Source organism: Pocillopora damicornis, chromosome 3 (genome assembly GCF_964200805.1).
Source record: "Pocillopora damicornis chromosome 3, jaPocDami1.2, whole genome shotgun sequence".
NCBI lineage: Eukaryota > Metazoa > Cnidaria > Anthozoa > Scleractinia > Pocilloporidae > Pocillopora > Pocillopora damicornis.
The window spans coordinates 4371636-4384288 of NC_142672.1; the positions used below are offsets into that span (position 1 = coordinate 4371636).

Below are 12653 nucleotides of genomic sequence, written 5' to 3' on the forward strand. Positions count from 1 at the left end.
TGCGGCTATTCAACCGACATGAAAACAATTCGCACAAAAACGAGGAAATAAACTTGCAGTGAACGTGCTATTTTTAAAGGGATCTTCGTCAGACTACGTACAAAGATTTTCTCGATAAACGTGTGCTGGTAGAGCTAAGCTCATTGTTGCACGGTTTTAGCGCTATGAGACAATGGACTTATCTAAATACATTGGGAAACTTTCTCTGCAACCATTAGGCCGGCTTTCTCAAAATTTTATTGTTGGTTTACTAGTTCCGTGGATTCAACTCAGTTTTCCAACTGGTTTCGTAAATTCAGTAGTAGCTTGATAATTTTTCGATTTTAAAGATTTTCCTTGATCTGCAAAATTAATCTTCCGCGGAAAAAAACAGATAAGTTTAAATAATTTACCATTTTCAGTCCAATAAAAATCTAAGAAGACTAGGGAGGGTTAGGGCATGTTTTCGCTTTATTTATGTTGTTGCTGTTCGCTTCTTAGAGCAACAAGATATATTGTGTATTGGCTTCGAAGTATTATAAAAAAACATGTGCTGAAACTTAACAAGTCATGAAAGTTGTCACTACGTTTCTTTGACTGTTCACATTCTGCTGCTCGAACAGAAAATTGCGTAAAGTAGTTCCTTGAAAAAATTTTCGAATCACAAAATAACACACTGAACAAAGAGAAAAACTAAAAGAAAAACGCTAAAGAAAAACACCAAAGATCGTAATCTGCGGAATGTAACTCCACGAGAATTTTTGAGGTACACGTTGGGTGTTTGCTTAGCTGCTTCTTACGTGCAGCCTCACAGAGTTTTAGTCTGTATTCACAGAGAATGACAAGCATGACCTTGGAATAAAGCTCGCAATTTCCTTTGCAACTTTTTCTCATTCGTTCAAACAATGAGCGTTTCGTGTTTAACGTGGGGGAAAATTGAACATGTGTCTTAAAGTGCGAGCCAGTTTCTAGTGGTCAGCGTTCTAAATAATACGGCGTTAGAAAGAAAACTGGGTCTAGTTTATATCGCCGAGGCTTGCTTGTAAAGTAACCAAGAAAATTCATCAATTTTAGACCGCGAACTGTTGTGCGAATGTTTCCTCATCCGTTTAAAAAACAGGTTCCGAGGTAACTTTAAAAATTGAAATAAAAGCTAAATAACACAAGTCAAGTTACATAAGCAAACTTTGTTGGTCAATGACATTCATTATGCGCCGTCAGGAGTCTATGATTATCTCTTGGTGCCGTAAGTTCTTAGTAAGAAACCTGGGCCTGCGCCCGCGTGACATACTATCATGTATGCCAACTTAATATGTCTCCTAAGAGCAAGGGATGCAAATATAGTAAATTTGCCTTTAGCGAGCTCCGCACCGCCTCTATCTTTCGGCGTAAACAGGAGAAGGATGACAAAATTACAAGTAAGGCAAAATCGAAGAACCATCCATAAACGTAATTTCAATAAGATCTATTAATATTAAATTTAAAAATACTCTAACAGCCCTAAACAACTGGTCTCGTACCCAGAACTTTCATGGCAAAGTGGTTGCAGTTACATGTTAGGATCTGAGTACGAGATAGCCAGACTACTGCTAACACTGACCCCGATACCCAATCCCCTCCTCTTATCTAAAATACAATTTTTTTCCCTGAAATAAGCGCCTCAAGGCTTTGGTAATTTATTGTTATCTTATGTCTCATGAGCAGCTCCCAATGAAGTTTCTAAGGAAAACTAAGATTAAATTGGCTTTGTTTTCCTCTGTGATTTTTCTAATCAAGCTGTATCACCTCCTCAACCAATCAGATGCAAATGTTACATCGAGGGAACTTGGTTACTGTCGTTTTCCCGCGCTTCAGGACGTTTAAAAGTATCTTATTTGAGTTCTGATTGGTTCCTTGTAATATCACTGTCACATCTCAGTGGTTGCTGTGACTGCTTTGGTTTTAAAATGCTCAGTTGAAATGCCCTCTATCATGATGAAAACGTATTTACATACAAATTTGAGACTACTTTCAGCTAATCGAGTGGGATTTTACAACCAGACAACTCTATCTGATTCAAGTTTGTGAAGTGAAGAACTCGTCAAGAATCGTATTTTCAGCATCGCTCTGTGGTTGAGAAGAAGTCCTCGGTAATAACTTCGCTTGATACACCTGTCGTCCTCTATCGTCTATTTGCGAGATTATAAGAAAATCAGGAGTAGCTTCGAGTAAAGTAAATGCTCCAGTTTGTCCATTAAAATACCTGAAAAATGTCACACTTAGATTAACAACAAAATACATAAAAAACACATAAACTAATCTCTATGTTAACGTAGGCAGGCAGCCGTCAATTCCACCTTGGCGCACAAGAAATAACTTCAGCCTCGTTTCTAGACCCTGGTCTTGAAGAAAAACGCCGATAGCTGGTCAAGGCAACAAGGGCTCGTGAAGAGAGATCGCAGAAACTAAAACTCTAAGACTTGCATTGTCACGCCATTTAAAAATGTTGTTTATTACCAGGCTAGGGGTGAAAGGCTATGGTTAGGAATTTTTTGCTGAAAATTAAGCTGGTTTTCTCACCCGTAAATCGCGTTTAGGCCCATGGAAAGAGATCGCAGAACTAAAACTCTAAAACCTGCATTGCCACGTCATTCAAACAATGTTTATTACCAGGCTAGGGGTGAAAGGCTATGGTTAGGAATTTTTTGCTGAAAATTAAGCTGGTTTTCTCACCCGTAAATCGCGTTTAGGCCCATGGAAAGAGATCGCAGAACTAAAACTCTAAAACCTGCATTGCCACGTCATTCAAACAATGTTTATTACCAGGCTAGGGGTGAAAGTCCATGGTTAAGAATTTTTGTTCAAAATTAAGCTGGTTTTCTCATCTGTAAATCGTGTTTATATCTGAGATCGTTTTGAAGTAGTTAATTCCAAAGAAGGCTAAACTTCTCAGTGACCTGACTGAACTAAACCCACTTTTAATTAAATTACTCATTGCAAATTCAACTATTTTTGACCTCATCATTGTCAATTTAGAGCTTAGAGACCTTCAGACTAGACAGGAAACTCGATCGAGAGGCACTACTAATTACAAGGCTCAAGAAACAATGGAACTTTGAAATTCAATTAAAACCGGAAGTACATTAGTCATAAATGATACATGTATAACATCTCAGCAACATGAAAGATGCTTGTTACCCATGACTTTAGTATAAGTCCTCGATCTCTGATGAGTTTCCTGTTACCCACTGGAGAAAGATCCAACTGCTGAGTCGAAATGTCTCGTTCTTTGGTGGAAAACAAATTTTTTTCCTTTTTCCTATACTTAAGTCAAATAAATTTAACCATCTTTTACACTTCCATTTCTTATGATTTTTCTTTAAGCGTTCTTACTCGACCACACTTCAGTGCATGGCTTCTTATCCCATTGATCATATTCTTTGTTTGTTTGTTCCCTCTGGCAGTAAAGGAATTTCAAAATGGATGACCGTAACAAACAGACAGACACGCAAACAGTCAGACAGGGATAAAGGACGAGAATTGCAGCAATTAGCTATTCGTCAGACAAATCTCTATCTATGCAGGTAGACGACTGTCGAGAAAAACATGGGGGACAAACAAGGGTAACAACTGGGGCAGGCAGACAAAGAGAGAGAAGTCAACAGTAAGACAAACACATTGAAAGACCAACAGACAGACAAAAGTAGAAAAAGTGAGAACAGCAGATAGATGAGAAAACCGACCATCAGACCTAAGTCAGATAACACTGAGACAAACAAAGTGAAGATCCTTACAGACAAACAGACAGACTGACACTATGCAGTGAGATAGACACACTTGCAGCTGTACAGATTGTAATTCATACGAGCAAATGGAACAAACAGATCTAACCAGGAAGAAAATGAAGTCTTAGATTGTCTCAGATCAACTGATTCGATACGTAGTACTTACTTCAGTGACGATTTTACTTTCCACTTGTGTTCTTCCAATGCATTGAAGAAATTTCCATTTCCTGTCACAAAGTAGTGCACGTTAGAGTGCTCTTCCTTGAGATGCTGAGGGTAAACCAAAAAAATTTTGAATGTTATTCTTCGCGTTCTCGTAAGTACAGTAAATCGCCATACAGTACAGATCCTCGGGACTAGGAGAATTTAACGGAAGTGTCCCTTCTGTAATCGTAGCAGACATAAAGGTTGAAAGAACATTCGAGAAATTTACGCCAAGAACAATTTTGTTGATAGAGACTGTACAATAAGAATAATCTGAGGGCGAATCGCTTCTGCGCAAGATTAGAATTAGCTCTCACTTACTTGTAGATTGTGATCATGACCGCTGAGATAAACTGTGACGTCGTTCTCCTCCAGCAGTGGTTTAAGTTTAGATACCAAATACAGAGTGCTGCCATGGATACCAGCTGACAAGACTGGATGATGGCCAGCTACTATCAGATAATCCGCTCTGAAGTATAATTAAATGGCATGGTAAGAGGATTTCATCTCACCTTTCACATAAATCTCTTTAACATAACAATGGTTTCACTCACCTTGAGTCTCTAAGCGTTCGTTCGATCCATTCTAACTGATCTTTTTGACTCGGCAGATTCTTCAACTTTTTTTGACTAAATAAGAGAGAAATAAAGTTAAAAGAAAGCAGCCAACAAGGTATCTGATGGCTGTAAATTGCATGGAGATTCGTTTGTAATTTTTACTACTGTTTTGAGAGAAATTGTGTATCTAGAAAATTACGAAATTCATCTAATTGCGGACGCTTTCTTGGCATCCGGAAGACGCCAGTAAATTTAAAATTCAATCTTGTAAAAGGTTATTTAATATCTTGTAGCTTTATTTTTACACTTGCTTGATAATCCTGTTGAACCCATGTTTGTCGTTACGTTAAATTTTGTTAACAGTTTGTAACGCGACAAGTTCGGACAAAGAGAAACCTGGATTGTTCTTAGTTACCCGCCGTTATCCCAAAAAAGATTCAAACCAATTTTAAGAATTTCGTATCTCTTCGGTAACAAGAACAATCGTGTCCTGTATTTCCGACGATGGGATCGCAAATCACCTTCTGAGCAAGAAAATCGCGATTATTTTGCAATTCTATGGTGCAAGTTTCTTTTTTTAGACCAAGCCTAAAAGGCCCCTCCCAAAAAAAAAAAAGGAACAGGCTTCTGTGCCTCTATATCTTTTTCCCTAATGCTCGGTCAACAGGACCGGTGGGTATATTATGTATAGAAAATTGAAGTTTGAAAGGACAAATACACTACAGGTGGAATGTGAAAAGACTTACTTTTTACAGCAGAGCAGAGTTGTATCCAACATTACAATTTGAACAGTTTTTGTTGATCCAGGGATCTGCATTACTGAAAAGAACACAAAGATCATATGCTATGTAACACATCTAACGGTTTGATGATGTTACAGAGTAAAACTTTAGAAAAAGAAGAACAGGAAAGAGAGGAAGAAATAGGAGACAGTGCAGATTAAATAAAAAAAAATAGTATTTTGAAGCAAATCTTTGAATTCAGTTGTGTTTCGTACAATCTTTGAAGCACAGGGCAATGAGCTCATTTTTGTATTTAGCAAACAAAAACAATCACCGCATGGAAAGTAAAGAAAAGGGAGAACTTAGATTGTATCATGACAAAAAATTTCCAAAAGACACCGTTTGATTGGCGTGCTAGCGCATCGTTGCGAGCATCTCTTTACCTGCGGAAAAGTTTTTGGGTAGGATTTTATGGTTACTGGTTAAGATTTTGGCCATTTTACTGCTAGCGATTCATTTCTTGAACTTTTTATTCGACAAACGGTTAAAATTTGTCAATTTTTATGGCTAAAGGTGGATCCCTCAAGTATGAACCCTTGAGCAACGCAAGCCAGCGGCAGGCATGTAAGATGTTCTGTCACTTATATTAGTGCCAGACCCCTGCAAACCTCTACCCGACTCGTCTCAAATCCTCACACGGCAGGGGAAACACGCGTCGTGTAGCGCTTATTATTATGAAGGTCTGCTCGCAGACTCAGTGCCGTTCGGCCGTGCTTAGACATTCACTACATTGATAAAGAAACTCTTATCTTCCCCGCCAAGTGGCATAATAATGTTTTGGGTCCTTCTAGGAGTCATTTCTTCCTTTCTGTTTTTTTTTTTCTGCATAAGTGAGGTGGTTTTCTTCTGTGGGAATTCTTCGGCCTAGCTCTACAATATTTCTGTCAATAAGCCTGCTTTTAGAATAGTTCACAGGAAATTATCGATATTCTTCACCTTAACTTAAGAGTGAGAAATTAACATTTTGGACAAATTATAAAATTTCTTCACCGCTCTCTTTCAATCAGAATGTTGCGTGAAGAGCCCCTTCGATAGAAATAGTTCAAATACCCAGACAAGAAAAAAATTAATGATAAAAAAAAACGTGGCAAATCTACAGAGGAATGTATGTTTCTGGAGTTGTTGTGTCTAAAATGCCAACCCGGGACAAAAGATTGCATTTCAGTTTTACAACAGGTTAAGAATTACAAAGCGCTTGATCAGAAACAGCCTGAAAGTGAGAACCTTACCTCTAGAGTAAAAGAAATCCGGAAAGTGCCAGCGGTGGGACACCTTAGTATAGGCTATCTGTGCAGACACATTAGAGGCGTGGTCATGGTTTCCAGCGATCATATACCACGTGGCTGATTTAAGAGCGGGGTTCGTATACACGTGCTCAAAGGTTGAAAAAAATCGGGGATCTTCCACTGACTTCACACCTTCATAATAGAAATTGTCGCCTAAGCCAAGCACAAATTTTACTTCTTTTAAGTCTGCGTACTAGAAATAATGAGGAAAAACAAACATCATTCAACAATCTTTGTTGAGCTGTCTGGCAATTTTAAAATGGCGAGTCAGTATTGAGCAACTTGGGTTCACGCTAATGGGAACTGCACACAGAAAGAATCAAATTCCTGCTGTCTGTTTTTAAAACGAATGTGAAGTATGGTGAAAATTCTTATATTTTTCGTGATCAGAAGATATTATCTGTTGAATTTGTTCAACGGCTACGGAGAGGAAAAGAAAGCTTCAAATTAAAAAGTTAATTTTGTTGTTGGCGTTTGCGGAAAGTTTGGTTTAAAAGCCTTCTATCCTAGTTTCGATTATTACTCTTTTACGGGCTGATTTAGGGCCGTTTAACTTGTTTTTGGTTTATCTTCTTTGCTCTCTATGAAGGGTTATATAGAAGACAAAGCAGATGAACTTAAACTGAGCTAGACGGCCCTAAATTAGCTCAGATAACTCACATGATGCAAGGGTCAACCACTTAAGTGAGGTACGTTTGTCTTCGTTCAAAACTAGTTCAGCTTTTTATCCTCATATTTCGCCCATTGCGCAACGTAAACATATTTGCATATTTACGAAGGCTCTTTGCGCGAGCATGGGTTACCTGTGATAAAACTGCAAAATTTCAAATGCAAAGTAAAAATAACTAATTCGAACACTTAAGCTGAAGTTTCAAATTGCCTATGAAATGAACTATTCCCAGAACGGCTTTATAAGAGGCTGCGTAGAGAATGAAGCCTTCAGTGCGTCAAAGACGCCAAGTTCTTTTTCTGCATTTTATAAAATCTCCAGCGGTTTTGAAAAAGGAACTCAGAAGAGATCATAAGAAGCTTGAACAAGTCGTTTTATTACAGACTTTCAAACTCGTTTACTTCTCCATTTATCCTTATATTAACCCAGCAGTTAGAAAATAAAGAGATTCTTTCACAAATAACAAGACACCCATTAAGTGCTAAAATGTGCTCGCATTTTTGTCCGCAGAGATTACACGTTCCGCAAAGTTTCTGATAGCGAAGCTCGAGGAACAGTGCAATGTCTGTGAATAAAGCTTAAGCTTTTTTTCGTGTTGACTGAAGGCTTTTAAGTTTCTTACCTTTCATTTGTCTTAAAAGCTCAGGGAAAAAGCACTTACAAGCAGTTTTTTTATTATTACGATGACTTTTTTTAAGGTTTCTTTCTTCTCTGACAATTCTAAAACGTTGTCCGAAGATTAATTTCACTTTCATCGTATCGAAGGAAGGGGGGGGGGGGGGGGGTTGGGACAAACATTCAACAACATTAACTCTTTCACTACCAAGATCTGATTAGTAATTCTCCTTACTATCTGCTATACAATTCGTATGATGTTAGTTCAGAGAATTGGTATTGGATCAACTAATAATCCCTTGGTTGACATTCTTCTCTATTCTCATCACCTGCCTGCTTGATACTGTATTGATATTGTAAGGAGAAATTCTGTCTTGGTCACTTGTGGGAGTGAATGGGTTAAGTAACATTTAGGGAATATCGCTTCTAACCCTGCGTTGCGCAGTTTAAGCCTCACAGTGTCGGAATTAATTGCTGGTTCAGTTTTAATTCAAACAGAATTACAGGCGCCTGAATGCCGTTCAGTGCGAGGTCACTTGCATAGTTCAGATTGCAATATGTTTCATACTCGATAACCCTTATCGGCTGGGTGAGAATCTTAAGAATATTTCATTCATAAATCATAGATAGCGTCACCTTTCCGCAAATCAGATTAATCAATCTTTTAAATCTACTACTAAGCTGTGATGAAAAATTTGTCTAGCTTTAGCCATGCGTGACGTCACTCGCACGATGTTGGTTTCTTCTTCTAGAGGGGGGGGCTATTAATCCCATTTTCATGTCTCGCAATGTTACGTGAGGTTTGCCCTCTATGCGTGAATCTCCCTTCCTTTTTTTTTTCTCTTGCAAATCGGATTATTGGGCGCTCACCATATGAAGCTGATTAGATTCTAGTTTAAGCGTGGATTTTGAGAATTCTTCAACATGAGTTAAAACATCTTTTCCGATTTATTCAGTCAGTCCCCTCGATAAGTGACTAAGGTGTGTTACTTATAATTGTGTGCTGATTATCTTTGAGGATTTTCACTACTTAAGTACGATACAATGGCATACATAAACCGATAACCGGTGTAATCATATCGGAAGATGAAATCTATCATTCAACAGGAACCACCAAAAAAGATTGTTTTTTTAACATAAGTTACTTCATTTAGCTTTGCGTCGCATAAATTTCCTACCCACTCGAATACTGTTCAGTGGCTGCCGATAACTCGAACCTTCAGAGGAAACTAAAAAAGGTTTGAATCAATCAGAATACGAGCTATTTTGAGTTGAGAACAAATAAGAGGAAATTAGCAAAAATGGTGTTTCCTTTATTTCTAGTAATACAGCGAACGTTTAATCAAAATTTAGTTCTTGAGGGTCTTAGTTTGAAAAATAGAGTCTCAAATCGGTAAAACCCGGTAAAAAATAGCCGTTTTGAGTGATGTATAATAAGAAAAAAAAAAGAATGTACGAATGCTACTAAATCAATTCAATTTTCTTGATTTTGGACTTGGATGCTCCGTGTAAGAACTTGTCACAAATTGTCTAACTCTAGTTCGGGTTATCGATGGTAAAATTGTACAGAAAATGATCCCAGGAGAAACAAAAATTATTTTGAGTCCGCGTTAAGTTATAGTTCAATAACGTTCAAGTTACCGAAGGTAAAAACACGCTAAGTCTGTGAAAGAAACCCTTAGGAAATCGATTTTGGCTGTTATTGCGAAGATGGAGATAACTTGGGTTTGAGTTATTAGGAGTGAACTGTTTAAAACACTCTGATTTCTTTGGCTCAAATTTGAGTGAGATTGAAAAATTTCTCTTTTAATCCAGGAGAGGCATCTTGTGTTCAAAAGGAAGAAATGGATTTAAGGTTTCACCTTGCCGAAAATTATCAGTTCCTTTGGTGTTGAGTTTCAATCACGTGTCCTTTAAAATGAGTGCTTAATCGCAACGGCTCCAGTTTGGCGCGAGTCTTATCTCGCGACCAAATGGTCATTAAATTATCCTCTGACACCCATGTCAAAGAAAAGTCTCATTCTCACTGATTTAGCACTGAAAGTCCTAAGTGAAATTTTGAATTCAAACAGCACAGCTGAAAAAGCACTTTTTGCAAACTAAACAACAGCTGAATCAAGGCACTTGTAAATGCGGGATTCATTAAAGCTGATTTAGATTAAATGCATTGTGCTCAGCAAAAGCGTTTTGAATCGTTTATAGAGCATTTCAGTAACTAGTTACTTCGCTAAACTGTCCTTACATGTCAAATAACGTATTATTTACTTAAGACTTAGTAGGCGCCCAGGACAGATGATACAGAGGAATATTCCAGATGCAAACGTTTAAGACAAAGATAATAACTTGACACTTGTTTTCAGGTGACAGCTCACTTGAGTGTTTGGGAAAACTGAGAGCGAGTTTTCTATAAAAGCAAGTTTATTCCGAGGACATCTATCCAAATATTCACTGATCTACCGAAAAAAATCAATCCTCCACGGATCTTCATACGAACTGTAATCAACATTTATTGAAAATGAGAATTTTATTACCTTACGTTCAAGCGGAAATAAGCTTTCTTTTAGCAAGAGCTCATGAAGAAAATATTCAAGCTGCTAATATGATACAATTCATAAATTACTGAAAAAATCTCGATGGCGATAAGAACTGGCAGAAATTATCTTCAAGTGTTTTACGAGCCAAATTTGTGACATTTTTTACTCAATTCGAGACGGATATCATAATTGTTAGTTTCGGTTCTACGAGAAATATTCCTTGTTAAAAAATTCCGAACCATTGGTTGCCGTGTACTGAATGTGCTATGGCTTGCATAGTTTCCATGATCTTTAAAACAAAATTGCCAACGTGAAATTTTATTTAAATTCAAACAGGATACCGTCAACTCTGCTTTTTCGTCTCGACTAAATGAGAAAGATTTGCAATGAAAAATTTCCTACAACCTTAAATACCGTGTCAAGCATTACTAAAAGTAAAAATTTACATTTTTAGACCATAAATACTAGATTTTAATTCTATTCAAATGGTTCTGTTGTTTGTTTCAGCTCTGTGGGAGCAGTTTCACCCAAATAAATTTGTGAAACATTGGTTACCATGTAAGCGTTGTTTGAAATCGACAGCTAACGAACCAGCTAGAAATTAAGGTCAGTTGCCTAAGGATCAGTTGGTATTCCCGTCAATAATTTATCACCCTCCTGAACTTGACCACTTCAAGGTTTCCGGAGGATTTGGCCGACTAAGTCATCCGATTAATAAAAATTAACTTTAGGCGCCTTAGTTTCGACTTGGGTTATTTTCACTTCGGCTAGATTATCTCGGCGCGCCTCGCGAACAATTACATAGGCTTTCGCAGAGACGCTAATAGTTTTGTTTCTCAGGCTCCTTGAAACACAAGACACCAGTTAAATTGAATAGAGAAGTACAAGCAACCGGTCACAAAATATAAAACGGATCAGAACTCTGATAAGCAAATCGTTTTAAAGTCGGTAAGCGACTCTTGAACACTCACCTTGCCCATTACTTTGGCTATCTTCTTTTGCATGTATGTGGTATATGGCGGTAGAGGAATTCCACCGAAATCTCCAATCGCAGCGAACGTGAGTCTTGGATATTCTGTAGCGCCGACATGGAAACATATCTGTGAGAACAGAAACAGGAACAAGATTCTAACCTCCTCCATTCATCTCCTGCCATGAGTCGTTTTCGATCGTTCTACATTCCACCTCTGTGGCTTTTCATGTTATAATTGAACTCTCGAATCTTACTTGTCTCATTAAGCTGTCATAATAAGACCTTTCATGACGTAAATTTTAACTCATGATCTACGCACGCGCAATGGCACCTGTGTCTTAAGTGGCTTAAGTCAACACCTTGGTGTAATTGAAATAGTTAAAGCATGCATGCGCTTGACACTATAATTTTGCTTTTTAAAGGTAAAATCTTGCCTAATAGCGTGAACTGATCCTTAAAAACTGAAGTCTTTTCTCATATTGATTGTATAAAGATTGTTATTTTAAGACGAAAAGACGGCTAGTGTAAAGTAATTGAATTCTTATGATCTCCATATTTAGTTCTCGCTAAAGCCGCGGTTTCAAGAGAAAAAGGGCTTATTTTTCGAAGTGATAATTTATTTAGAGAGTTTCCGCATATCTAGATTGGTGCAAACTGACTTTCGAACCGAACTGAACCGATCTCCAACCAAACCGGAAAGCACGTTAGCTCACAAAGGGACTCTTCAATTTATTTTTACTAAAAGGGCAAAAAACACAATAAGCATCTTTTTTCACTTGTCAGACAAAAACGAACCAAAAGATGTTTAGGAGAGGCCGCGGCGAAATGAACGAACACCTCCAGCCACAAATTCTCGCTTTGAACAATTTACAATTGTAATCACCAACCTTTTGAATTTTAAAATAAAGGTTATGAGTTTATTTATAGAGGGATGAAAAGTGATCCGTTGTCGCAGTGCTGTGAAAGCTTTTCCCTTGAACAAATGGTGTGCTCTCCGTTGTTACTTCCGGCTGGCCGCCCGTTCCTTTAGACATTTCCCGATTGATGGTGACAAACACGACTAGCGACTCTTTCCCCAAGGTATCCTATCGTGCAATATATTCAGCCCTTTACTCCCTCACGTGGTTATGCATATTCTCCATACTGTTCTCTATACATTTCTTAAGGAACCGACGAGGAGAATTTCTTCAACAACCAAGAGCTTCTTTAGTTGGTGATATTTCCTAGAAATAAGTGGCTAGTCACTCGTACGAGTCGAAAGGTCAAGCATTTTAACACAGAGACCTTTT

The 12653-nt window shown here is 37.9% G+C and overlaps 1 protein-coding gene across 1 annotated transcript; it reads right to left on the reverse strand.

The window, feature by feature from the left end:
* Positions 1–1413: 1413 nt before the first annotated feature.
* On the reverse strand, positions 1414–11679 carry LOC113679492 (tartrate-resistant acid phosphatase type 5). Its single transcript, XM_027196455.2, has 7 exons — positions 11363–11679; positions 6516–6765; positions 5251–5323; positions 4502–4576; positions 4269–4416; positions 3910–4013; positions 1414–2221 (listed from the first exon to the last, which is right to left on the reverse strand). Exons 1-7 carry the CDS (start codon positions 11531–11533, stop codon positions 2035–2037), a joined length of 1008 nt encoding a protein of 335 aa, XP_027052256.2. The 5' UTR covers positions 11534–11679; the 3' UTR covers positions 1414–2034.
* Positions 11680–12653: the final 974 nt, after the last annotated feature.